This window comes from Eptesicus fuscus, chromosome 13 (assembly GCF_027574615.1).
Source record: "Eptesicus fuscus isolate TK198812 chromosome 13, DD_ASM_mEF_20220401, whole genome shotgun sequence".
NCBI lineage: Eukaryota > Metazoa > Chordata > Mammalia > Chiroptera > Vespertilionidae > Eptesicus > Eptesicus fuscus.
The window spans coordinates 22,499,059-22,523,459 of NC_072485.1; the positions used below are offsets into that span (position 1 = coordinate 22,499,059).

A 24,401-nucleotide genomic window follows, 5' to 3' on the forward strand; every position below is an offset into this window, starting at 1 on the left:
CTTTGGAGCTGTCAAGGGTAGGATATACCTGAAGACAGAGATACTTGAATGTTGGTGTTGGGTCATGTGCATGAGGGGAGGGTATAATTCAGTAGAAGCCGACACCTCTAATGAGCAGAAGTGATGGCTGTCAGTAATTTAAAAATGGGAAATTGTTAGTTATTCGAAATATTTTTATGGAGATGAGCTTTAAAAATTTCCACACTGAGCACTTAATCAGTAAGTATAATATGGGACCATTTATCTGGGTTGCACATTTTATAAAACCATCAGTATATGATGTTTCCATGGTTGAGGTCTAATGACACCCAGAGCAGTGACACAGGCTGTGTATTGTGCAAGGTTCAAACCCTGTTCAGTCAATTGAAATTTTCGTTGAAATGAAGATTGACAACTATTAGTATGCATTTTCATAATGTGTGGTTCAAACTAGATCTGGTAGGGAGTTCTTTTGACCAACTCTTGTTATGATTATCAATATATATAAAAGCCTAAGCAACCATTATGACCAAAGAACCGGCCAGTAGCTATGATGCACGCTGACCACCAAGGGGCAGATGCTCAACACAGGAGCTGCCCCCTGGTGGTCAGTGCGCTCCCACAGCCAACCTCCTGCAGTCCCTCCCCTGGCTGGCCATGGTTCCACCCCCCCGGCTGGCTGGCTGGCCTGGCCAGGCTGAGGGACCCCACCTGTGCACGAATTTGTGCACCAGGCCTCTAGTGATTATAAAAGTATATAACACATTCATTGATAGGGGTGATCATCCTTATCTTCTTTTATGAAGTAACCACTAATCTGATGCACTTGATTTTAAAAAGCAAATTCCCATGATGTATACGCAGCCATTAGTAGAAAATATCTTACTTTTCATTGACATGTTTTTTTTTTCTTGTGTCCTTTACTACTGGTTATTATTAACCCTTTGCACTTGCTTGCTTTTTTCTCGAGCTGCTACTGATGCTAACTGTGTCGAGTCACACTCGACATCCAAGTGCAAAAGGTTAAAGCTATTGCAGAGAACATATTTGCCTCAATGGCAAATGGAAAGAATGGATCATTAATGATTATCTTTATGAAAACTCCATTTAACTTCAGATATTTTTAGAAACAATTGGATTTTTAAAAATACCAAGTAAGAAATTAACTTAGGATCCTGCCACCAATGTGCTACAGAGTGTTACCTCTTTAATGGTAGTGCCTCTAAAATTAGAACCTGTTGTGGCAGTGTGCATTTGTTAATTCTAGCTTTTACTAAGACACAGTTACCATTCATGAATGGTACTCTGATGTCATAAAAACAAAGTAATTTGTCCTCTAGAACTCCTCCATTACTTTTCAGTGGCAGGTATGCATTTCATGACCATAAAAGAAGAGAGGAGTTTCTTGTTCTACAAAGCCATTTCCTTTTATTCTATCTTTATAGTCATTTTAATGCAGTTTAGTGTCTATGGATAATTAACTATTTGATGAGTTGTAGAGCACTTGAAAACTAAAATGTAATGTAATGTTTCCCATGGTTGTAGATCAATTTAAGATAAGGGATTTCTAAAATAAAGATGTAAGTCAGTTGGAAGTTAGATTGGACTCACAGAAATTTGGTACATGCCTTTTTCTGGAACACATAATGCATAATTGCTTTACGGTTATTTCTAAGAAAAATTTACATCCAAAGACTAAATTCCTCCTCAAAATTTTATCTTAGATACTTGCTTTTCAAGGCCAGTTGAATTCACAGGGGACACAGGCATTTACTGCTGGTCAGGGGTTTATTTTCCTGAATGTCATTGTAACTCACAGCAGTTCTCCAACCACTGGATAGCAATTTTTAGGAATTAACTTGGTTTTTATTGAATTAATATCCTTTCCAAATTGGCTGTTTGTTCCCCCAGAGACTAGAGCTATTGTTTAATTGAAAGTGGTTCCTTTTGGGAAAAATTGAAGTAATTTATTGACAGGGAATAACAATTCTATAGACTAATAAGCTTGTTTAATGCCTAGGACAGTGGTTCTTGAAGTGTGGTCCTGGAACCAGCCACATTAGCACAACTTGGGTGTTTGTTAGAAATGCAGAATTTTGGACCCATCCCAAACTGCTGAATTAGAATTCTCGAGGCAGGGCCCAATAATTGGTATTTTAATAAGCTCTCAAGTGATAAAGTAGAACCACTGTTCAACGATTGTTAACCACATGTTTCTTCAAGTCAAAATTATATATATCCATTTTATTTTCAGTATGCATTGTCAATTGTTTGAGCAATATGGTGAAAACAGGAAATTAAATCAATACAGTACTCTTTATAGATAACTAGTAGCCCATTTGCAGGAAGAATCCTGCAAGCGGCCGCTGCCGAGGTGTGCGCTGCTGCCGTTGCTTCTGCCGCGCCTGCACCCACGTGCTGCTGCCGCCCGGCCCGCTCCGCCCCCGCTCCACCCCGCCCCACCCGGGCTTTCCCTCTGGCAGCCACCTTGCTTTCCGCTTTTCCTCCCTCTTCCTTCTAAGTTGTCTTCAGTCTTCACTCCTCCCTCCCTCAGCGTATGAAAATTAACCGCCATCTTTGGGTAATTTGCATACTCGTTCTGATTGGCTGGTGGGCGTGGCTTGGCTGGTGGGCGTGGCTTGGGCATAGCGAAGGTGCGATCAATTTGCATATTACTATTTTATTAGGTAGGATAATGGCAGTACCAGCTCTAGAATCAGGGAGATTCAAGATTCCGTTAGCCAGTTTTAGAAAAATAATTACAAATTGGGACCTTCAGGTATAATATGCTCTAACCTTAAGAAAAATATGTCTTATTTTATTGTTGCTAGATTCTAAACTTTAGCTTAAGGAAAAAGAAGAGAGATGGGTTTAGAAAGCTTGGTTATGACTGAAATCAAGTGACAGTTTTTCTTGGAATTGCTTGTTTACATAAAAGTAAGTGTTTTCATGCTAGTACCCATCTGACACCATACATATTATTACAATATAACTGACTATACTAGAGGCCCAGTGCACGAATTCGTGCACAGATGGGGTCCCTTGGCCTGGCCAGCGATCGGCGCCATCGGGGCCATTTTTCCCAGTCCCAATTGTTGGCTGGCCAGGGGGAGGGACAGCAGGGGGAGGGACTGTGGGAGCGCACTGACCACCAGGGGGCAGCTCGTGCATTGAGTGTCTGCCCCCTGGTGGTCACTCAATCAGGGACTCATCATAGCGACATGTCATAACGGTTGCTTAGACTTTTATATATATAGATTTCCTATGCTGTGCTTTAATTTAATCCCAGTGACTATTTATCTAACTGGCAATTTATACCTCTCAGGGATTTTTTTTCTTAAACAGAAAAAAACGATAATGTCTGTTCTAAAGATAGTTTTAGTATTGATACATTGTGGGGTCTTTTTTATTGTTCTGAGTCTCTTAGATAAGATTAAATATGCATGTAAATTATGGATATTCTTTTTCACCTGTAAACTGGTAGCTTACTCTTCAGTTACAATTAAAAATTGGGTGTCAGAAAGGCACATCAGGAAGCCTGAAAATTAAAACAAAACAAACCTAAGGAATGAATATCATATATAGACCTTAGATAAAGCAAAGGGATAAAAGATTGCTCTTGAAAAGGAGAGATTATTTCAGTTAGTTGCAGTTCTATCTAGGATACTGAATGTAAGTAATTTCTTTTTACTATTTGGTTGCATATAATTTTGAGGTAATGAGAGTTTTCCTCATATTGCTTCTAGCTTAATATTAAAATTTAACCTCTCTTGGTCTTATTCATGAAAGGTAAGGGACTGTATTAAATTATGCCCCCAACCCCACTTTCCAATTCCTTATGTGTCAGCTGCCCCAGAAGCATATGTAGTACTTAATTCTAAACCCTGGAGAGTGATGTTTTTCTATTGACCACTTTCCTATCCTTTTTCTGTGAGGAGAGAACTAATATAGTACCTTAAATAGAACTGTCTCCATGGCAATGGGCAGTCAGCTTTTGACTTTGAGACTCATAAAAAAGGAAAATTTAAAAAGCATTTTCATGGTCTAAAATAGCAGTATGGCAAAGTAAGGTGTAAGAATATTTCCTGTCAATTTTTGCATGACTGATTAAGCTAGTATAATATAGGGTTGTGTGTGTGTTTTTTAACAGCACTTTTTATTTTGAGTATTTCAAAATGCTATACAATTCTTTCCCTTAATTAATAAGTGGTAATATCTTTAGATTAATAGAAAACTTGAGAAGCTGAGGTATAAATTTAGCGGGAAAAGTTGCCTAGTGCTGGTTGTAGTTCTGCTCTCATAAAAAATAAAAATACTGACAAAATGATGGGTCATTCTTGCTTATATTTAAACAGAATGATCTCTGGAACACTGGGAGCAATGACAAGATTAAAAACAAAAAACAATTTGTGCCATTTTTTCCCCCTAGCTGGTACCTGCAGTTTGGGGTCTAAGGATCACTTACAAGACTCTGGGGACAGACCGCCCCCTTGCTCCCTATTGCGGCCACACCCACAGCAGAGGCACAGCCCATTGCTTCTCACTGTGGGGCCACCAAGCCTTCAGTGAAGGTCAGGGCCAGTGCTGCATTAAGAACTAAAATATAACACATTATCCTTTGTAATCTTTTGTTCTTTTCTGTATTTATTTCCTCCTTGACTAAGCCTTATCTCAGTATAGGGTTAATTTCCAGTTGAATCATCTCTCACCTTTAAAGTATCAGTAAATGCTTAATACTCTGAGGTTATTGTTAACAAGGAAATTTGATTAAACGAATGATTTGACAAATACAATGGAGTACTGGATGCCTTTTAGGATGTAGATCTACGTATTGAAGAGAACAGAGGTCCATACTAGGTATTTTCTTCCTAAAGGTGTGAAGTTTTTATTTGCACTTAAAAAAGTAAAAAGATATAGACAGAGTGTACTCCAAAATTAAAGTATTAATTTCTAGTAGTGGAATTTCTGGAAATTATTATTACCATCTACTTCTCTTCATTGTCTTTTGTTTATTTTAACAGTAAACATGTATTTGATAAAAATTCAAGAGTTAGTTCTATTTTGACGTAATAAGAGTAGAACAAATAATTTAAGTGAAGGATAGTGCACAGAGGAAATTCAAATGAGATGGTAAATTAAATGGGATAGTAAATTAAAGATACATTGAGATAAAACAAAAGCTCATAGATTTAATAGCTACCCATACAAGCTGTGGCTAAATTGCCAAGGGAATAATAATGTGTGGGTAGGTGGCTAATCAGAACTCAGATGTGTAGACATAGATATATACTATCAGGAAATGAATGAAGATGGTATAACTGTCTCTATAGCATATTCCTTCATGCTGTATCAGTCATTCCAGGGTTTCTTTATAGGACAGAGGTACTTCATAATATTTAATCAGGAAATTACTTTTTTCTCTTTAATACTGAATTTAAAAGATAGCTACAATATTTTTTGCTTTACTCTTTCTAGATAAGACTTGCTATATACAGCAACGTAGTATTCCTTTGTGTAGATGTACCACAGTTTTCTAATCCCCTCATCTGCTGATGGGCACTTAGACTATTTCCATATCTTAGCTATTGTAAATTGTGCTGCTATGAACATAGGGGGTGCATATATCCTTTCTGATTGGTGTTTCTGTTTTCTTAAAAGAAGGAATTCTTACCATTTACAACAGCATGACTGGAATGGGAGCATTATGCTAAGCGAAATAAGCCAGTCAGAGAAAGATAAATATCACATGATCACTCATTTGTGGAATATAATGAACAACATAAACTGATGAACAAAAATAGAACCAGAGTCATAGAAGCATTAAACAGGCTGTCCAACCTATGAGGGAAGGTTGGAGGTGAGGGGGTAAGAGATCAACCAAAGGACTTGTATGCATACATATGAGCATAGCCAATGGACACAGACTGAGGGTTGTGGGGGGGGTGTGAGGGCATGTGCTGGAGCGTGGGGGTGGCCGGGGAGAGGTCAATGGGGGAAAAAGGAGACATGTAATACTTTAAACAATAAAATATTTAAATTTTTAAAAAAGACTTATTGTATAAACTTAATGAATTTATCAAACATATAACTTGAACATTGCATGTTAATCTACAGATGTTATCAATTAGAACGTGCACATAGGACAAGATGGTTGTTTTATGAAATTACTTTATTTTACAGTTAATACTTGCATTCTAGGGATTTTTGTAATCGTCACCCAAGGAAATGTTTATTCTTATTGATTCTTTTTCTTTTCTTTTAAATATATTTTTATTGATTTCAAAGAGGAAGGGAGAGGGAGAGATAGAAACATCAATGATGAAAGAAAATCATTAATTATCTGCCTCCTGCACGCCTCCTACTGGGGATCAAGCCACACCCCAGGCATGTGCCCTGACCAGGAATCAAACTGTGACCTCCTGGTTCATAGGTTGACACTCAGCTACTGAGCCACACCAGCTGGGCTCATTTTTTGTTTTAGAGAGAGGCAGAGAGAGAGAAAGAAACATCGATAAGCTGCCTCTTGTACATGCCCCAACCAGGGGTCTAACCCTCAACCTATGTGCCCTAACCAGGAATCAAACCTGAGACCTTTTAGTGTATAGGATGATGCTCCAAGTAACAGCCAGGGATACCTTTTAGGATTTTTGAACAATAAAAAGGTATACAGCATGGCTGGTGTGGCGCAGTGGTTGAGCATCAACCCATGAACCAAGAAGAGATTGGTTTAATTCCTGGTCAGGTCACATGCCTGGGTTGCAGGCTGGATTCCCAGTAAGGGGAGTGCAGGAGGCAGCTGATCAATGTTTCTCTCTCATCAATGTTTCTCTCAATTCCTCTCCTTTCCTCTATTTCAAAAAAATCAATAAAATCATACTTTTTATAAAAAGGTATGCAGAATATGCCCTAGTTTTTAGAGAGCTTAATGTGTGGTTGGAGATAAAGATGTTTTCTAAATAATTGTGAAGGGAGGTAAAAATGAAAAATATATACCCTTTTGGCTTTTCATAGGGATTCATAGATTATTATTTGTCTTTAACAACTGTGAAGGCATGAATAAAATTTCAGATCATCCAAATAAATATGCTACTATATAGAAAAGCATGGTGGTTAAATATTAAATATTAAATACTTATTTTTAAGGTCAAGAGATGTAATCTTGATGACTTTCTACATTTTAATGATTTTTTAAATCTAAATTCTAATTATTGAAAATGATCATCTGCTCATTAGAGTATCTATAATCAATTATTTTTAAATGTGTGTTTCTCACTTAAGTGGCTTTATTTTCCAAATTGGTTTTCTATTTTAAATTATCAGCATCATTTGTTGAGCAAAATACTGAATTAAGAGACTACTGTGAGCCAACTAATAGTTTTCTTACATCTAATCTACTGTATAAATCTTTTCTTTAACTTGTTAGATAATGTTTAAGCATTTTTACTAGTTACATTTATGAACTAGTTTACGTTTTATGAATTCAGTGTTATGTAATTCTAATAATAGCAAATACCTATCCTATTAATAAAAGCCTATGTGGTCATCACGCCCTCACACCGTGGCGCCCTCATGCCGCAACGAGCGATCAGCAGGGGGCTGCGTGCGCAGCGGGCGTGAGCAGGTGGTTGGGGCTTGACGCTGTGTGCAAGGCCTGGGGGTCCCATGGCTCCACGTGTTGTGGAGGCAGGACCCCCAGATCCAGCCTACCTCTTTGGGGCAATCCATTGAGGAGCCCTGGATGGGTGGACGGGGTCTACCTCTTTAGGGCGATCGATCGTGGGGTTCCCACACTGTGAGAGGGTACAGGCCAGGCTGGGGGGCGACACCCCCTCCCTCTCCTCACCCCCCCCCCAGTGCATGAATTTCGTGCACCGGGCCTCTAGTGTAGTAAATAATACACCCCTGTTTTCATGCTTTTCAGGTATTAACTCATATAATAGTCTCACGAGCCTCCTGTTCACCCCATTGGTGCACTCCTTCTTTCCAACTTTGGGCTATGGGGTGGTCAAACACTGAACATTCAACACTGAACAAATAAGATCCACAGTTTATTAGTTACATAGACTCACAGGAGAAGAAAACATGCAGGGCTATATTGAGGTTTCACTCAGGAGTGAACAATTGGAAACTGTGGGAGAAAGGCTTTGTAGCATGATGAGGATGAGTTACCCCCGGGGTTCCTATGGGAAGCTATATTGGCTTGTTTGAATAATTTCATCGGCTGGTAGGGAACTAAAACCTGCTACTTGAGGATAAACAGGAATTTTATCTGGTTCTTCTGATGATAAGGAGGATTGTTTGACCAAGGGGCCTTCTCTGCATGAGCAGATTGGGGAGAGGTACTTACAATTAGATATTTTGAGATTCTCCCCATTTTATCAGATGTCAAAGCAGCACATAATATTGACATTAACAAAATAAAAAAGAAATTATTGGCTATCTGGAATGCAGAAGTCTGTTGGTACATCAAAAGTATTATTTGCCAACCAAATTCTGCTGATTAAATAGTCACATTTCTATTCAAACTGTTATTTAAAATAATCTTATTTACATTATGGGTACAAGTGACAACTTTGGTAAGTTCACTTCTGCTCTTGATCATAGCATGAAATCACCCTTGGATTAGCCTTTAAATTCTCTAAAAACCATCACTTGGACTGGTTTTATTGATTTGGAAATGTACCTTGTCATGTGAACTTAGTCACTTAGGTCAGGGCTAAAAATAATATTTTAAACTAGTACAATTAATGAGAAGATAATTTTTAAGCATTTTGGTTATTTTGCTTCTGAAAACTTTTCTACCAGCATTTAGAAACTCACAGTATTTCACATTAACCAGAAAATGTTAAAAGATTCTTGGAGATCATCTTTCTCATTTTTTAGAGGAGAAAATTGATGCCTCTGAGATTGATTAAGGTCTCTCAGTGCTTGAGAAGGGGAAAGGAACTCAGGTTTTTAGCACCCTTTTCATCATATCACTGTACCTATAACATTCAGTTATATTCGTTCTGTTTATTGTTGTTCAAGTTGTCTAATTTTAATGAGTATGTAAGCTCTGTTACATAGCTTTTATTCTTTCTTTATTCTTTTTCTGAACTTTAAAAAAATATGTTTTTATTGATTTTTTTTTTGATTTTTTTTGAGAGAGAGAGAAACGAGGGGGGCGGCGGGGAGCAGGGGGGAGAGAGAAAGAGAACATCAGTGTGAGGGATTGGTTGCCTCTCATACGCATCCCAACTGGGGACTGAGCCTGCAATCTGGGCATGTGCCCTGACCGGGAATTAAATCAGCAACCTTTTGGTGCACAGGATGACGCTCCAACCAACTGAGCCACACTGGCCAGGGTACTTTCTATATTCCTAAAAGAGCTATTACAGGAGCTGTTTAATAATGAAGACTTTAGTTAGGGCATACTGATTGGTAGGTGTTTTCTTTGATTTGAATGTGCAGTTTTATCTTAGAACTAGAGGCCCAGTGCATGGGGTCGGGGAAGAGGGTCCCTCAGCCCAGCCTGCACCCTCTCCAATCCGGGATGTCTGACTGCCGATTTATGTCCAACTGCCGGTTTAGGGGATCGGGCCTAAACCGGCAGTTGGACATCCCTCTCACAATCGGGGACTGCTGGCTACTAACCGCTCACCTGCCTGCCTGCCTGATAACCCCTAACCACTCTGCCTGCCTGCCTGATGCCCCTAACTGCTCCCCTGCCTGCCTGATCACCCCTAACTGCCTCTGCCTGCTGGCCTGATCGCCCCCTAACCGCCCTCCCCTGCCGTCCTGGTCGCCCCTAACTGCCTCTGCCTCAGCCCCCGCCAACATGGTTTTGTCTGGAGGGACATCCGATCTAATTAACTTATTACCCTTTTATTAGTATGGATGTCTAGTTCAATGTTCTGGTTCTCATTTTAATGCTTAAAAATTAGTGATGCTTAGATCATATCAATGGTCTTGTTTATTTTGAGGTAACTAGAAAACTATGCACTTATTATACTAACACTGAAACCAAAAGTACAGGCAATTTTTTTTTAACCTTGAAGTGGCAGGTTTATTTTATTTATTTTTATTGTTTAAAGTATTACATGTCTCCTTTTTCCCCCCATCGACCCCTCCCAGCCCCCAGGACAAGCCCCCACCGCTCCAGTGTCTGTGTCCATTGGTTATGCTAATATACATGCATACAAGTCCTTTGGTTGATCTCCTCCCCCCCCCCCCCAACTCCCCCTACCCAGCCTTCCCTATGAGGTTTGATGGTCCGTTCAGTGTTTCTCTGTCTCTGGATCTAATATTTGTACAAATGTAAACAATGCTACTCTTTTTAGTAAACTTTGTCTTGTTTTAAAAGTTCGTTTCCAAAAAATATTCTCTCATAAAGAGATAAATTAATAAGATTTGATGTTTTAATGAATAGAATGTGTTTTTTACTTTTCCATTTTTTAATGAAATAAACTGAAGAAAAGTAAAATTAAGTTTAATAATTTATTTGAAAGTATTTAGTAGCTTTGAATGCAGCAATTAATTATTTTTGGCATTCAGCATTTTCAGAGCAAGTAATTTACTGATTACATCTAAAGACATAACTTTAAGAATTTGTAACTTGTAAGCTTCTTAATTTTCTATTGAGATTAAGTTATATAAAGTGATCTGGTAAATTGTTTAGCTGTTAAGTGTCAAAATAAGCAATTTTCTAAATATAATTTATCTTTATCCTTTCAATGTTTTGGTTTCCAGCAGATAATTAGGCATACTCTCAACTGATGTATTTCAAGTGTAACTTCTTTCAGCTATAACATATCTGAAAAAAAGAAACTTCCCTTATGGTAGCATTCTTGAGATCACCCTTGAAAAACATCTCTTAGAACATATAGAACTGACATATAGAAAGTACCAGTTCCTATTATATAGTTAGTTTTTTCTTGATTGAAATTATGAGATTTTTTAGTTATTTGAATTTTTAGTTATTTGAACATTGTCATCAAATTAAGACAAGATCCCAGCCGGTGTTGCTCAGTGGTTGAGCATCAACCCATGAACCAGGAGGTCAGGGCCCATGCTCAGGTTTTGGGCTCAATCCCCAGTCAATCAATGGAAGCAGCCAGTCAATGATTATCTCTCATCATTGATGTTTCTATCTCTCTCTCCCTCTCCCTTCCTCTCTCTGAAACCAGTAAAAACATATTTTAAAAAATTAAGACTGAAGAATGGTATCTTCTCCAACTTGCCTTTGTAGTTCATTTATTTTCCTGTGGTTTTTTTTTTCAGTTTTAGTATTCAAATCAATTTTTATATCTATGAAGTAAGCTTAGTACATGTTTATTGTGCTTATTTTACTCCTGAATTTTTAGCCATTTTGTATCTTTTCATCAGCCCAGTAGCTAGAATCAGGACTGATAATGCTATGGAGCAATGCTGTACCATAGAACCTTTGGCGATGATGGAAAAATCCTAGATTTGTGTTGTCCATCATGGTACCCAGTAGCCACATGTGACTATGGCACCTTTGAAATGTAATTAGTGCAATTGAGGCACTAAATTTTTAACTTTAATGTTAATCATCTTCAATTTAAATAGCTACATGTGATTAGTGGCTACTGTAAATGGACTATACAGCTAAAAAAGCCTCAAGGGCTTACTCGTTGGTTTTGGATTTTCATAGAAACAAAAACAAGGCTTATGATTCAAAAGCCGTTGTACAAGGTTCAGCACTAGTATGATCAAAGTCATTTGCTCCCCAGAATAAGATGTTAGCTCTATACTAAACTAAGAGAGGCGAGGCGGTAAGGCAGTGTTGTTCTTCAGAACCAGTGCAGCGGCGGGTTACTTCACTTACAGAACAGCCCTCAGTTATTCTGTTAGAGTGGCATCTGCGGGAAAAGACAGCTATTCCAGTTTGGGGTGTTTTGTTTTACATTAGGGAAAATTGGCAGGAGAAAAATAAAAATAAGACCTTATTTTGTTTTATGCTTTGGATTTTTTACATTTTTTACGTGTTGTCTTCTCAAAGCTTCCAAGCAAGAGGGAAAGCCAAGACCTAATATTGATATTATTCTCAGTTGTGAGAGGAAAGTATTCCTCGGCCAAGAGAAACTCTTATGGTTGAAGGGTCTGGTCTGTTGAAAGGATGACAAAGATTTAGTTTGGTAAGAACAATGATAGGATTTGGCAACTGTTTGAATGCAGACTCCTAGGATAAAGGAGTCAAGGATAGCTGTAAATTGGAGCCAGGGTTACTGGCGGGGGAGAGGGGGCTGGGAGATCGGGCGGGGGGAGGGGGCGATTTTATAACTTATAGAGGAGAGTAAGCAGGAACAGCTGGTTTAGGGTAGCAGCTTAGTTTTAGATATGTTGATTTGAAGGTGCTAGTATTACAAGCAGATGATGTCACAATAGTTCAGAATGCCCAAAGCCAGACCAAAAGGCTATGCTCCTAGATGGATATAAAAGATGGAGGGGTCAGTTGTATGGCTTGCTCATTTTCATATCACATGTCCCTTTTTTCTACTTTACCACCCTCTCTACTCTCTTCTCCCAATATAGTGACTGTCACACAATTCAGTAGAATTTTGTTTGTGCAATAAAAGTTGTAAGCCATGGAAGAAACACTTGAGAGAATGACTATTGTTGAAAGAAACGTAGGGAACATCTAGGGAAAGTGTAAAAGTGGACGAAGAAGTGGAGTGGGTGGTTCGGTGCTATGGAAGCCCAGCAAGGGGAGAGTTGCACAGGAAGAGGCAGATCTGAATGGTGTTGGGAGGTGAAGGCTGGTGATTACACAGCCTCTCAGCTGGGATCTGAAGAGTGTGCTTACATAAAAAGCAGGAAGTAGTGGTTGTCAAGGGCTGAGGGGTGAGGGAAATGAGGAGTTGTTCAATGGTATAAAATTGCGGTTAGGAGGATGAAAAAATCCTAAACATCTGTTGTCTGACACTGTGTTTACAGTTAAGAAGAATGTACTGTACACTAAATTGTTAAGAAGGTAGACCTCGAGTGGTTTTTACCATCATTGTTTAAAAGGGACAAAAGAGGGGGGAAATTCCTTGATATTTTTCTGGAGACTGTAATGTGAGCAGAAATTGAGACAAGGATCCTTTGGAACTGATTTTTTTTTTTTTCTTTCCCCCCTGCATTGCTCCTGTGTGGATTCACTCTTAGTTTAGTTGAGAGGATTTCTGCAATTACATTAAAATGCTTGGTTATGGGATTGAGTAGGAGTAACAATCAAAGCAATAACTCTGCAGAGCTGTCATTTAACATTTCAGAAAGGCATTAAAATGCCTGAAGATGTGATTTTAAAAGTAAGCGTCTAGAGCATCCCTAGCTGGTAGAACCTTCTGCGATGCCAGATGGAATCATCTGCCCTTTCCTGTACAGTAGCCATAGCCACATGTGGCTGTTGGGCACTTGAATTGTGACTCGAGTGATTGAGAAACTGCATTTTTAACTTTATTTAATTTTAATTCGTTTAAATTTAGTCAGATGTGGCTGATTACTACCATATAAGGCAACACAGGTCAAAGACTTCAGACAAGCTGGTTGGGGTATGAATGAAGTAGAAATTCAGTCCTAAACATTTTGGATTTGAAATAAAAGCTGAAGAAAGGAGACCAGAACTTCAGCTTATGGTTTAAAAGTGAATCTTTTGGATATGATGCAATCCTATTTCTTTTGTGTTTGATCTTATCAACTTTAAAAAGTTGATAGAAAGTATGTGGAGAAAAGAAACTTTCAGTAAAATGAGTTTATAGTAGGATTTATTAGCTGCTTTGGTCATTTTTAAAATTTTGTTTTTCACCATATAAATATCCAAAGCAACCAGCTGACACAGTGTAGAGTCCTCACCAGAAAAGGTGCTCCTTACACAGAAGCAGGAGCTAGGCTGATCTTTCCAGTAGTGATGCCATTTCAAAAATGCAACCGAGGAGAAGGGTACATGATGGTGGAACTTAAAAATAATGTTAGTTTTTCCTTCTCTTCAGTGTCTAAACAGCTCTTAGGTCAGGCCACATCATCTCTCCCTGGGCTGTTGCAGTAACTTCCCAGCTGTTTTTGTGCCTGTGTGTATGTGTGTGTGTTGGGGGGGGGGGGGTGGGGAGACATTGTTTTGTGTGTGTGTGTGTGAGGCCCAGAGGCTACATCACCCCCAGAATTATATTATTGAAAACAGATCTCGTCCACAGATCTGCTTAAGAAATTTTACCTCAAATCAGTTTATAATAAAAAGTTTCACACACATTTTTGGATGTTGTTTTTCACTTTTGTAGTTAATGGGCTAAGTGGACATTTACTCAGCTAAAGGAAACAAACTTGGTAAAACTTTTTTAGAATTTTTATTTATTGATTTGAGAGAGAGATCAATTTGTTACTCCACTGATGGAACATGTAACCTTGGCATATCTGGATGACACTAACCAATTAAGCTACCCAGGCATTTTTGTTTGTATATTGGCAACAGGAACTTTAACTATATTTATAATCCAAACCCAATAAATTCACATCTGGGAGTCTTCCTAAAGAAACTAGCCTAAATACCACAAAATATGCCCCTCCCCCCCCAAATCTCTTTGTACAAAGATATTCAGGATAGTATTATTTATAATAGTGAAAACTGTACACAACTTTAATATTCAACAGTAGGGAAATTGTAATTGTAATTGCTAAAAATTGTGTCTTCCCACATCACTTTGTGTATGCATCCACTGTGGAATATATCATGTGCTATATACAGTTAGTTGTATGCAGTTCTGCCGATCTAACCATTCTTTGTGTCCCCATTTTGCCGAGCACAGTGTAAATGTTTAATAGTTTGCTGAATAAATGATGTTGACACAAATGAAATTTTGTTTCAGTTGCTTATTAATTGGTTAAAACTAAGAGATGTTCTTTTAAGTGCAGTAATTTTTAGTAATCTGAAAATGTATTTCAGATGCAAACATCTCTTATTCCAGAAAATATTTTTGTAAGCAAAATAACAATTTCAAACATTTAAAGGTAAGTTTAAATGTGTGTGTATCAAATAGTGATTTTTATAAACAAATCACCTTAGTAGTAAATCATTCTGCATCTTCAAATTCCCTTTGTACACTTTTATTCTTTCTCCTTGTATTTTTATGAATTTTATGTATTTTTATAAATGTAATTAAAAGATTCCACTTATCTTCCTATTGGCATTTTTCTCCTCAAACTTATGATTTGTCCTCAGAATCAGTTTCTCTGACTGCATTGTTTATTTGAAATGATCAGTTGTAAAAGAAATTGCTTTTTACATACTAGTGCATTAGGCTATATTAAATGGAGAGTATTTGAATTTTTACTTTCTATAACTTAAAGAGAGTAGCAAAGGGAAGAAATCTGTTCTTTTCTTTGAAGTTATTTTTTGGGTAAATCTTGATTATGGTTGATGTAGGCAAGAAATGCCAATATTAAAAATTTGAAATTAATTATTTTTACATGGAGTCCTCTAATGTACTTGACCAGTAAATTGAGATATATTTGTCATCACTTTATAAATATAACATAGATGATGCCTAGTTCTTTCTGAGAATGTAGCAGTTTAAGATTATCATTATTTAATATATTTATTTCTATAGAACCCTGAAATTTGATGATGATTTTGTGCCAAACTCATCAGGGCAGGGACCATATCTGTTTTGTTCACCCTGTGATTAAAGATCTGATTAAGCTCTTAAAAAAAATCATTGAATGCCTGACTACCTACTTTTGCCAACTTGTATGGTGACTGCTTCCTAATAAAGTAAGGGATTTAAGCCACTATTTTGTGTTTGGTAGGCTGTTTGTAAGGAACAAAAAGACTCGGATTACTTTGTGCAGACCTAAAGAAGGAGGAAGGAAGGGAGAGAAGAGAGCTATGATTAGGCTTTGCTTTCTCTAGTGAATCCATGGAAACTAGTGGTTTTCCCCTTCGAAGCAGGCATGGTTGATGCTTACTCTGGTGCCTCTTCATTCTCTCTTTGCTCCTGCTTCTGAGCGCTATTTGTTCCTCTTCTCCATCAGGTTACATTGCTTTCGTACAACTCCAGTACTCTAGAGTGACTTCTAGTGTTCTGGAATCCTACTGCTCCAGCTAATTACCCTCAACTATTTAGGCAGAACTCTTTCACCAAGGCACCTATGGGCTGCAGGTCAGCTTCTATGTTTATTGGTCTAGTCCAGCGATTTTCAACGGCTGTGCTGCAAGAATTGTTAAAACATATAATATCTGACTATTTCATCCAGGGCACTGACTTCTTTTCCCTTAGATTGTCAAGAAAAAAAATTACAACAGCCAACACAATAGCCATCCAATGTGAATGAATCAATATACCTTTCTTTTGTTGTCAGATTGGCAAAATACATTTTTTGGTGTGCTGCAGAATTTTAGTAATTAGTTTATGTGTGCCGTGAGATAAAAAAAGGTTGAAAATCGCTGCTTAGTCAGCTGTGGCCCTGTGAGAGATATTGCCATCCTCAGATAAGAAATATCACCTTGCCGAAACCGGTTTGGCTCAGTGGATAGAGCATCGGCCTGCGGACTCAAGGGTCCCAGGTTCGATTCCGGTCAAGGGCATGTACCTTAGTTGCGGGCACATCCCCAGTAGGGGGTGTGCAGGAGGCAGCTGATCGATGTTTCTCTCTCATCGATGTTTCTAACTCTCTATAAAAAATCAATAGAATATATATTTAAAAAAATAATAAAATAAAAAAAAAAAAAAAAAAGAAATATCACCTGGAGTTACCTCCTCCATTTAGACGCTTCCTGAGGAGGGCTTAGTGACACCTAAAGTTTAATTCACTCTTCCGGTTCCCATGCTCTGTAATTTCCCACTCAGTGTTTATAATCTTTATAAACCATGGCATAGTCCCTATTTTTATATTACGGTTTAAGAGGGCTTCTTTTTCAGCACTTTAAAATATTACTTGTATTATAGAAAATTAAGTGGCCATTTCTCCAATCTCTTCTGCCTAAGAACTTCAAAGCCGAAGGGCCTCCCTTGATTATTCCTGTTCTTCCACATGCCTATAGAGAAGGAAGTTAGTCCCTGATTGGAATTTTTGTGGCTTACAGATAATCACACTTACATGGGGACACCAAAATATTTTTTAATTAAAAAAATTATCACAACAATTTGAAACATAAAAATATTTAGCAGATCAACATGTCATTGGCAAGCTACCAGTTGTTAATACTAAATAGAATAGCAAGTGTAACAATAAGCATTCTTGCATTCTCCTATTTCTTAGGTTAAATTAACTTCTACTTCTCCAAGTTTTACATTTTTCTTACTTAAACCCTCAAAACTTTATCTTTGATATAATTATTTCTATTTTGCTTTTTTAAAACCACACAGGTCAGGTCATTCATTGCTTTGGGGAGTTGCATGGAATTTAATTCTTTGAATTTAACCTTTCCTTTAGCTTTCAATTTGAGGTACTATTAGGTAGGTTTTTACTATGGACGTTGATAGTTTTCAGTCATGTCAGCGATGGACTAAAAGTCTGTGGCGCTGTAGAATGTGCCTGAGGAAGTGACATTTTGGGAGCCTACTGTGCGCGCAGCATTGGTTAGGAGCTGGTCCCATTGTCTTATTCATCCAGTGGCCCTAAGGGTTTTTGTTGATCTGAGACCTAACATTCTGATTTTACATAATTCTATTTTAGTACTTTAGCACCAATTTAACTTTTCTTAGAAAGTCATCATTAATACATAAAACTTTTCTTTTAAAAACAGGATAAAAGAATCAGAGTATCTCAGCCCTTGACAAGAGGACCAAGTGCCTTTATTCCAGAGAAGGAAGTAAGTTTGTCATAAAATACATGAAAGTGTGATAAATAATGATTATATCAAAGAATATCTCCATTTTTAATATGGAAGTAAATATGTGTTTTGCTCTTTTCTTATTTCTATGTCAGAAAACTACAGAAATATTTTCTTTTCAAGTTCACTTAAAATATTGTGTGTGTAATAATCTGCCTAAAATAATAGTTATTATTAGTAAGATTAGAAACAAATTTTAACATGTTTGATTTCAAATACCACTTTTTTGAGCAAAGCTGCTAACAGTCATAAAATTTAATATTAATCTGAAGGTTTTAGGTTTTAAAATGGCCACTGTCATGTTGATTATAGGTTATATAAACATTAAGAAAAGATATTTTGAAATGAAAAAGTAAGTTTCCCAACTAAACCTGTTAAGTTTCCTTATTAAACCAGTTATTAAACAAAACATGGTATTACATCACTGGTACTTATTCTTTTCATTTGTTTCTAAGTCTTAATTGTACAAAATGCTACAGAGTCCCTGATAAAATCTGTACCTTTGGTGAGGGTGGGGAGTCAAGGTGGGGAATACAAGAAGGAAAGATTGTAAAATGACACAAAGGAGATTAAAATCAGGACAGGATTTGTGCCTGTTATGTGGGTGTGCATCTCTATGAGGATCACAGCAATGTGCAGGACCTTCTAGATTCCTAGATGCCTCTCAGATACACGTGGGCTAAGAAACGTTTGGGAACCACTAATTAAGGAGTTTTTCTCTGCTTCAAGGGGTTATTAACTCATACTGAATATGGTTATATATACTAATTCACTATGTATTGCAAAGATAGCATTTATCTCAAAGCACCAACATAATTCCCATATTGTTCTGAAATTAGTCAACAAATATTTATAGAGCATCTATTTTGTGCCAGGCATTGTCCTAAGGGATGAGTAGAATTCAAATAAGACATTCTAGGTCAGTGATGGCGAACCTATGACACGCGTGTCAGCACTGACACACGTAGCCATTTCTGATGACACGCGGCCACATGCCGAGGATGAAACATTTGCTGCTCCTGAGGATGAAACATTTGCGACTAGAGTCTTGGAGTTAGTTTTTTCCTCAAAGTGACACACTACCCGAGTTATGCTCAGTTTTTTGGCGAAGTTTGACACACCAAGCTCAAAAGGTTGCCCATCACTGTTCTAGGTCATTGCCAAAGTCAGCAGTTCCTTTACCTTCATTTCACTTTTTTAGTGACCTTGCTGTTTAAATGAAAGATAACAATAATGTCTTAGGAGCTCAGTGACTATAACTGACCTAGGTGGTGGCCATGCATTAGAGAAACTGCTGTGCTAGCACCTAGTTCCCTCATATAGCATAGGTGTTATATATAAAGACTTCCTGAAAGAATCACTTTCACAGTATGTATTTGAAGATAATCTGATTTGCAAAAGCTATCACTGTTTTCAGGATCTATTGCATCATATGAATCATTTGTTAATGTATGTTAGACATCACTTAACAGAAGAAACTTCTGCTGGGGAAAACAGAACAAAAACAACAAATACTAGTATACTATCCCTAATTATATGTAGTTTATCAGGATCCTGTTATTTTTAACAATCATCTTGGTCCCTATAGTTAACAAAATGGGGGAAATGGGTAAGTGAACATATATTTTGGCTTTCTAGTGAGCTAAAGTGAAATTGCTTTTTTTTACACCATTGTAATTAGCATTTCCTTGCAATTTACAATTTTCAAACATTATATTTTCTTTGGGATTAAATTTTTCTGTCAGTGGTGCCTTTTACATAACTTATTTTAAGAAGAGACGTTGGAGCCAGCCCTGTAAGTTAACAGGATTTCTTACGAGCAGTGTGGGTCTTTGGAAAGACCGTTAGTTTGGCCTTTAGGAAATCTGTTTCCAGATCAGGCTCTGCTAATAACGAGGTGCATGAACTTGAATTTAATCTTGAATTTAATTCAAGGAATACATTCTTCTTAAGTCTAGAACTCTAATCTAAAATCAATAAGTAATGAACCAGTACTAGAAATAGCATCTCATGCCTATTCATTCCCACAGAGCTGGGGCCTTCTACAAGGTGCTAATAAGCTCTTTACACCTTCCAAGCCAATTCTTGGTGTGATGCCCAACCTGTCATTGTGTATAAAACTATAATACAAATAGCCTATTTTTGAGTAAACTCTATTAATTCCCTAAGATGGAGGATGTCCATTTTAATAACTTACCTTGATTTTATAATTAGCATGATAGGCTTAAAATAGGAAAGACAGTATTCTCATGTTATTAATTTTTCAATTAACACTTCCCTACAAATTATCATATTTTCCTTTTTCCCTAAAAAAGACTTCAGAAGGCCCCTTTTTAATTTTGAAAAACAAAAACAAGCAAAGGATCAGACAGAAAATATTTGTCTAAAGATAATGTGATTAAATAAGTTCATAGGCTATTGACATAAAATTATGTATATAATCAAATGCCACTATTTTGCCTCACCACAAATTGGTGTGACAATGGCCACGCATGTGGGCTCTGAAATATTTGCCTTATGTTCCTGGCAAAGCAGATGGAAGCTTCTTTTCTCCGATTTCATAGCTGTGTGTGTAATGTTTGATAATTTGACATTTGTTGTTTAATAAATGGTGGTACCAGAGCCAAAAATGAGTGGTGCTTTCTTTTTACTTCTGTTTCCCATATGAGCAACTGTGTGATTCCAGCATCTGTTAATATCAAAAGAACATTCATTTGCTTCAGTAGTGGCATAAATTATGTAAACCAAGGATGTGTTTACTTCTCAATAATTATCTTGTATCGGGTTTCTTGGTTATAAGGTTGCTCAAGCAAACACAGCGGATGAACGTACTAACTTTCTTGTGGAAGAATACTCTACATCCGGTCGTCTGGACAACATCACCCAGGTCATGAGTCTGCACACCCAGTACCTGGAGTCTTTCCTGCGGAGCCAGTTCTACATGCTGCGCATGGACGGCCCCCTTCCTCTACCACACAGGCACTACATCGCAATAATGGTGACACTGCGCTCACTTCTTCCTTCTTCCCTCTAGCATTAAGAGTGTGGGTGTGTAGAACTAAGTATAATTTTAAGGGCATAAGAATTCAAGAAAGCTGTAGCCTTTTGGATACCAGGCCCCTTGGGTATATTCTGAATGCTTTAAACCACTTAATGTACTGAAAATTTCTTGTTTAATTTTCACTAAAATCATTTTCTATACTTACTCTCTTATGATTAAAGGTGCTTGTAGGGGCCAAAGTAATATCCCATAAGTTTTGTTTTTGCTCTTGATATCTTGTTTATATTATTAGTATAAAACCAGTTTGTGACATTTTATTTAGTCATTTTATACATGAAAATAATTACTATTTTGGCTAAGAGGAAAGTATCAGTCTGCACCAATGGAGACTCTGGAGAAGAGAAGAATTCTCAAGTGAATGATAATGCTTTTAAGTATAGTACTTGGCACTAGTTAACTAGTTAATGTTTGTAGGAGAGAATTATAAATTGGGGTATTAGGCAGCAGGAATGAGAAGGGTAGAAAGAAGCAGTGCTACAGTTGAACTATTACCAGAGAAAAAAGAGGAATGGATGTAATGCAAGTGCTTTATATTTGGAGATTTAGACCAGCTGGGCTGGCAGAGCTAGCAGAGATGGCCAGGAGTTAGCAGATTGGTCTTACCAGGTTTACTTTGATTATCTTGTTTATGCTCTCACTGTAGTTTTAAACAAACAGAAAATGTAGCATTCTGTGTTTTATTGAATGATGAACTTGACTAAGAATGCAATTTTAGCTTAAGGTTTTGATGACAGTAAGGCTGAAAACAGACCTAGAATGGTCATAAACTAAGAAAGAAATAAGATAATAGAAAAGAGAAAGAATAAAACAACACTGTTTTACTGAGGAGCCCTGAGGAAAGGAGCTGCAACAGTTTGTATGTGTGGATTTATCTAGTTTTCAGTATCACGGCTGGTTTTGGCTGCAGAGGAAGGAAAGGGTCAGTGATCTTCAGTTTCTTCTCAGTGGTATGCACAGATAAGACTGATGTCACAGTTATACCAAAGGCAATAAGAGAATTACCCAAATTAGAATGCATTCTGAATTGGTAGAATACAAGTTAATGACATTTTATTGTTTTAAATAGACTACAGTTGATATAATTTACCATAGTGAAACAAACATGTACTTTTTTCACAAAATAAGAAAGTAGCTTTTAAGTTGACTGGCACCAATTTCTAGATGAGGAAGTAATTGGCTTTGTGTGACAATTCATGGGTTTATACTAGTACAAGTGTCAGCTTCCTGTATTGATTCAAGAATCTATGGCGTCATTCTGATGGAAGTTTTAGAAGGATGAATATTCTGTAAGACAAGAATTACTGGCTACAGAAATGATTAATTCCATCTATATTTTTGTTTAGAAATAGTAGAATAAGACTCTACCATGACTTTTTTATCAACTAACTCTTTGTGTTTTAGGCTGCAGCTAGACATCAGTGTTCTTACCTAATAAACATGCATGTGGATGAATTCCTAAAGACAGGAGGTATCGCTGAGTGGTTGAATGGTTTGAAATATGTACCACAAAGACTGAAAAACCTTAATGAAATAAATAAGCTGCTAGCACACCGACCCTGGCTGATCACGAAAGAGCACATTCAGGTACTGGATGTTTCTTTGAAATAAAAAAGATATTTACTAATGATTCCAACTGAGTAGTTTTCTAGTTCAGTATTTTGCTTATGACTCAATTTTTAAAACTTGCATATATTAGGAACTTGAAAAATAAAATAGAATATTAATATATGTAGAAAAATAAATTTAGGAAGTCAGTGGGTTTACTCTAAGTATGAATGAATGCTTCTCTTTGAGTAATCAATAATTATCTTGCACAAGGGCTTTGAGTGGCTATGAGAAAAGCAGTGGGTAGAAGAAAGAAAATACACAAGCATGATAGGATACCTGGGTTCTAGTCTCTCCTCTGCTACTCACAAGGTTGTGACCTTTAGTAAATTAACTTATTTGGGCCTCAGTATAAAATAAGGCCCAAATAAAATAAGGGCCTGCTATAAAATAAGGGACCTAGATTATATGAGTTCTAAGCTCTTTTCCAATTCTAACATTTAATCATTTTAAGATTTTCACAGAATGGTTTTGCAAATAAGTAGTGATTTGCCAGCTGGTGTGTGTGAATGTTTAAATGCCTGTGATGGCATTTAGAGTTGTGATGGACTAAAGCACTTACACTTCAAAAGGACCTTTCATCAAAGGCCGGCAGGGTGAGGTGGTTATAGAATATTCTTAACACTGTGCTGGGCACTTAGTAACTAATAAATAGGAGCGATCATCGAAATTATTATCAATACAAGCCTAAGGCATTTAAAATCTCTGCTTCTCATGCATTGAGATGTCCTTTTAAAAAAATATTAATAGATTACATTTTTGTTATTTGCCCAGTTACACTCACTTTTGTCTATATACACTCAGATTTCAATTACCTGTTTGGGAATTTCTGAAGAACAATGTTGTCCTGATGCTTATCTTCTGGTTTTGCAGTATGTTCGTTAGATAAAGGGGTCACTCATTATTTTTATGTCACATGTTAATTACTTTGTGTCAGAACCTCTGGGGGGTCTAAAGGATGGACACTGCCCTAGGGCCTGCTTGGAGTCTAGAGGAAGAGAGACAGTGATCGCAGCATAATAGTGTATGGATGTGTGAGTAAAGAGAATTGATCCCGAGGTTTCATGAAAGAGGTCATATTTGAGCTACGAATTGAAGAATAAAGGGGAGTTTTGGAGTAGAGGAGGACATTCCAGACTGAGAGCAGAGAATGGAATATTACGATATGCTGGAAAAGTAGCTAGCAACTTTAGTTACTTAAGTGGAGGAGTGGTTATGTGCAGTGGGGACAGGAGATGGAAAGAGTTGGGATCATATGGTATGACTCAATGAATACTATATTAAAGAATTTGTGTTTCACCCTCAGAAAGTTACGGTACTTCACAGAGTGCACAAGACAGTCCTTCAAAATGTCAGAAAATGTGTGTGTGTGTGTGTGTGTGTGTGTGTGTGTGTGTGTGTGTGTGTGTATTTGTATGTCATTGTTTTGTATTTTTTGTTTCATAATAGTATAGTACATGTATAAAATTTTGTAAATATATATTAATTTGTAAATAAATGTATTATCAGAGGTAGGCTTCCAATTGTTACTGATAGAAATATATGTGCTCAAAAGAGCTTAGAAATCACTATGATAAAGAGTCAAGAATCATTAAGGTTTTGAGCTAGGTGGCAATATGAGCATATTTGTTGACGCAGAAGATAAATTACAGACGGTACAGACTAGAAGCAGGGAGGCCAGTCATAAAACAGTTGCAGGAATCCACCTGAGATATTACAGACGCTCCGACCAGTAGGTTAGCTTGCTGCTGGGGTCCAGCTGATCGGGACTGAGCGAGATGAGCCAGACACACCCTGGAGCCCTCCCTTGGTTCTTCCCTGGCTGGCCAACCTCCCGCATTCCTCCCTGGCCCCGATCATGCACCGGTGGGGTCCCTTAGCCTGGCCTGCACCCTCTTGCAATCTGGGCTGAGGGACCCGCACCCCCCACCCTGAGTGCATGAATTT

At 37.4% G+C, this 24,401-nt stretch overlaps 1 protein-coding gene across 1 annotated transcript in view; it reads left to right on the forward strand.

Moving 5' to 3' along the window:
- Positions 1-24,401, forward strand: part of SESN3 (sestrin 3) — a 57,095-nt gene that overhangs the window by 13,895 nt on the left and 18,799 nt on the right. Inside the window, exons 2-4 of the mRNA XM_008149185.3 lie at positions 17,702-17,767; positions 20,589-20,786; positions 22,251-22,433. Coding sequence (XP_008147407.1) covers positions 17,702-17,767; positions 20,589-20,786; positions 22,251-22,433 — 447 coding nt within the window. The remainder of the gene's footprint in view (positions 1-17,701; positions 17,768-20,588; positions 20,787-22,250; positions 22,434-24,401) is intronic.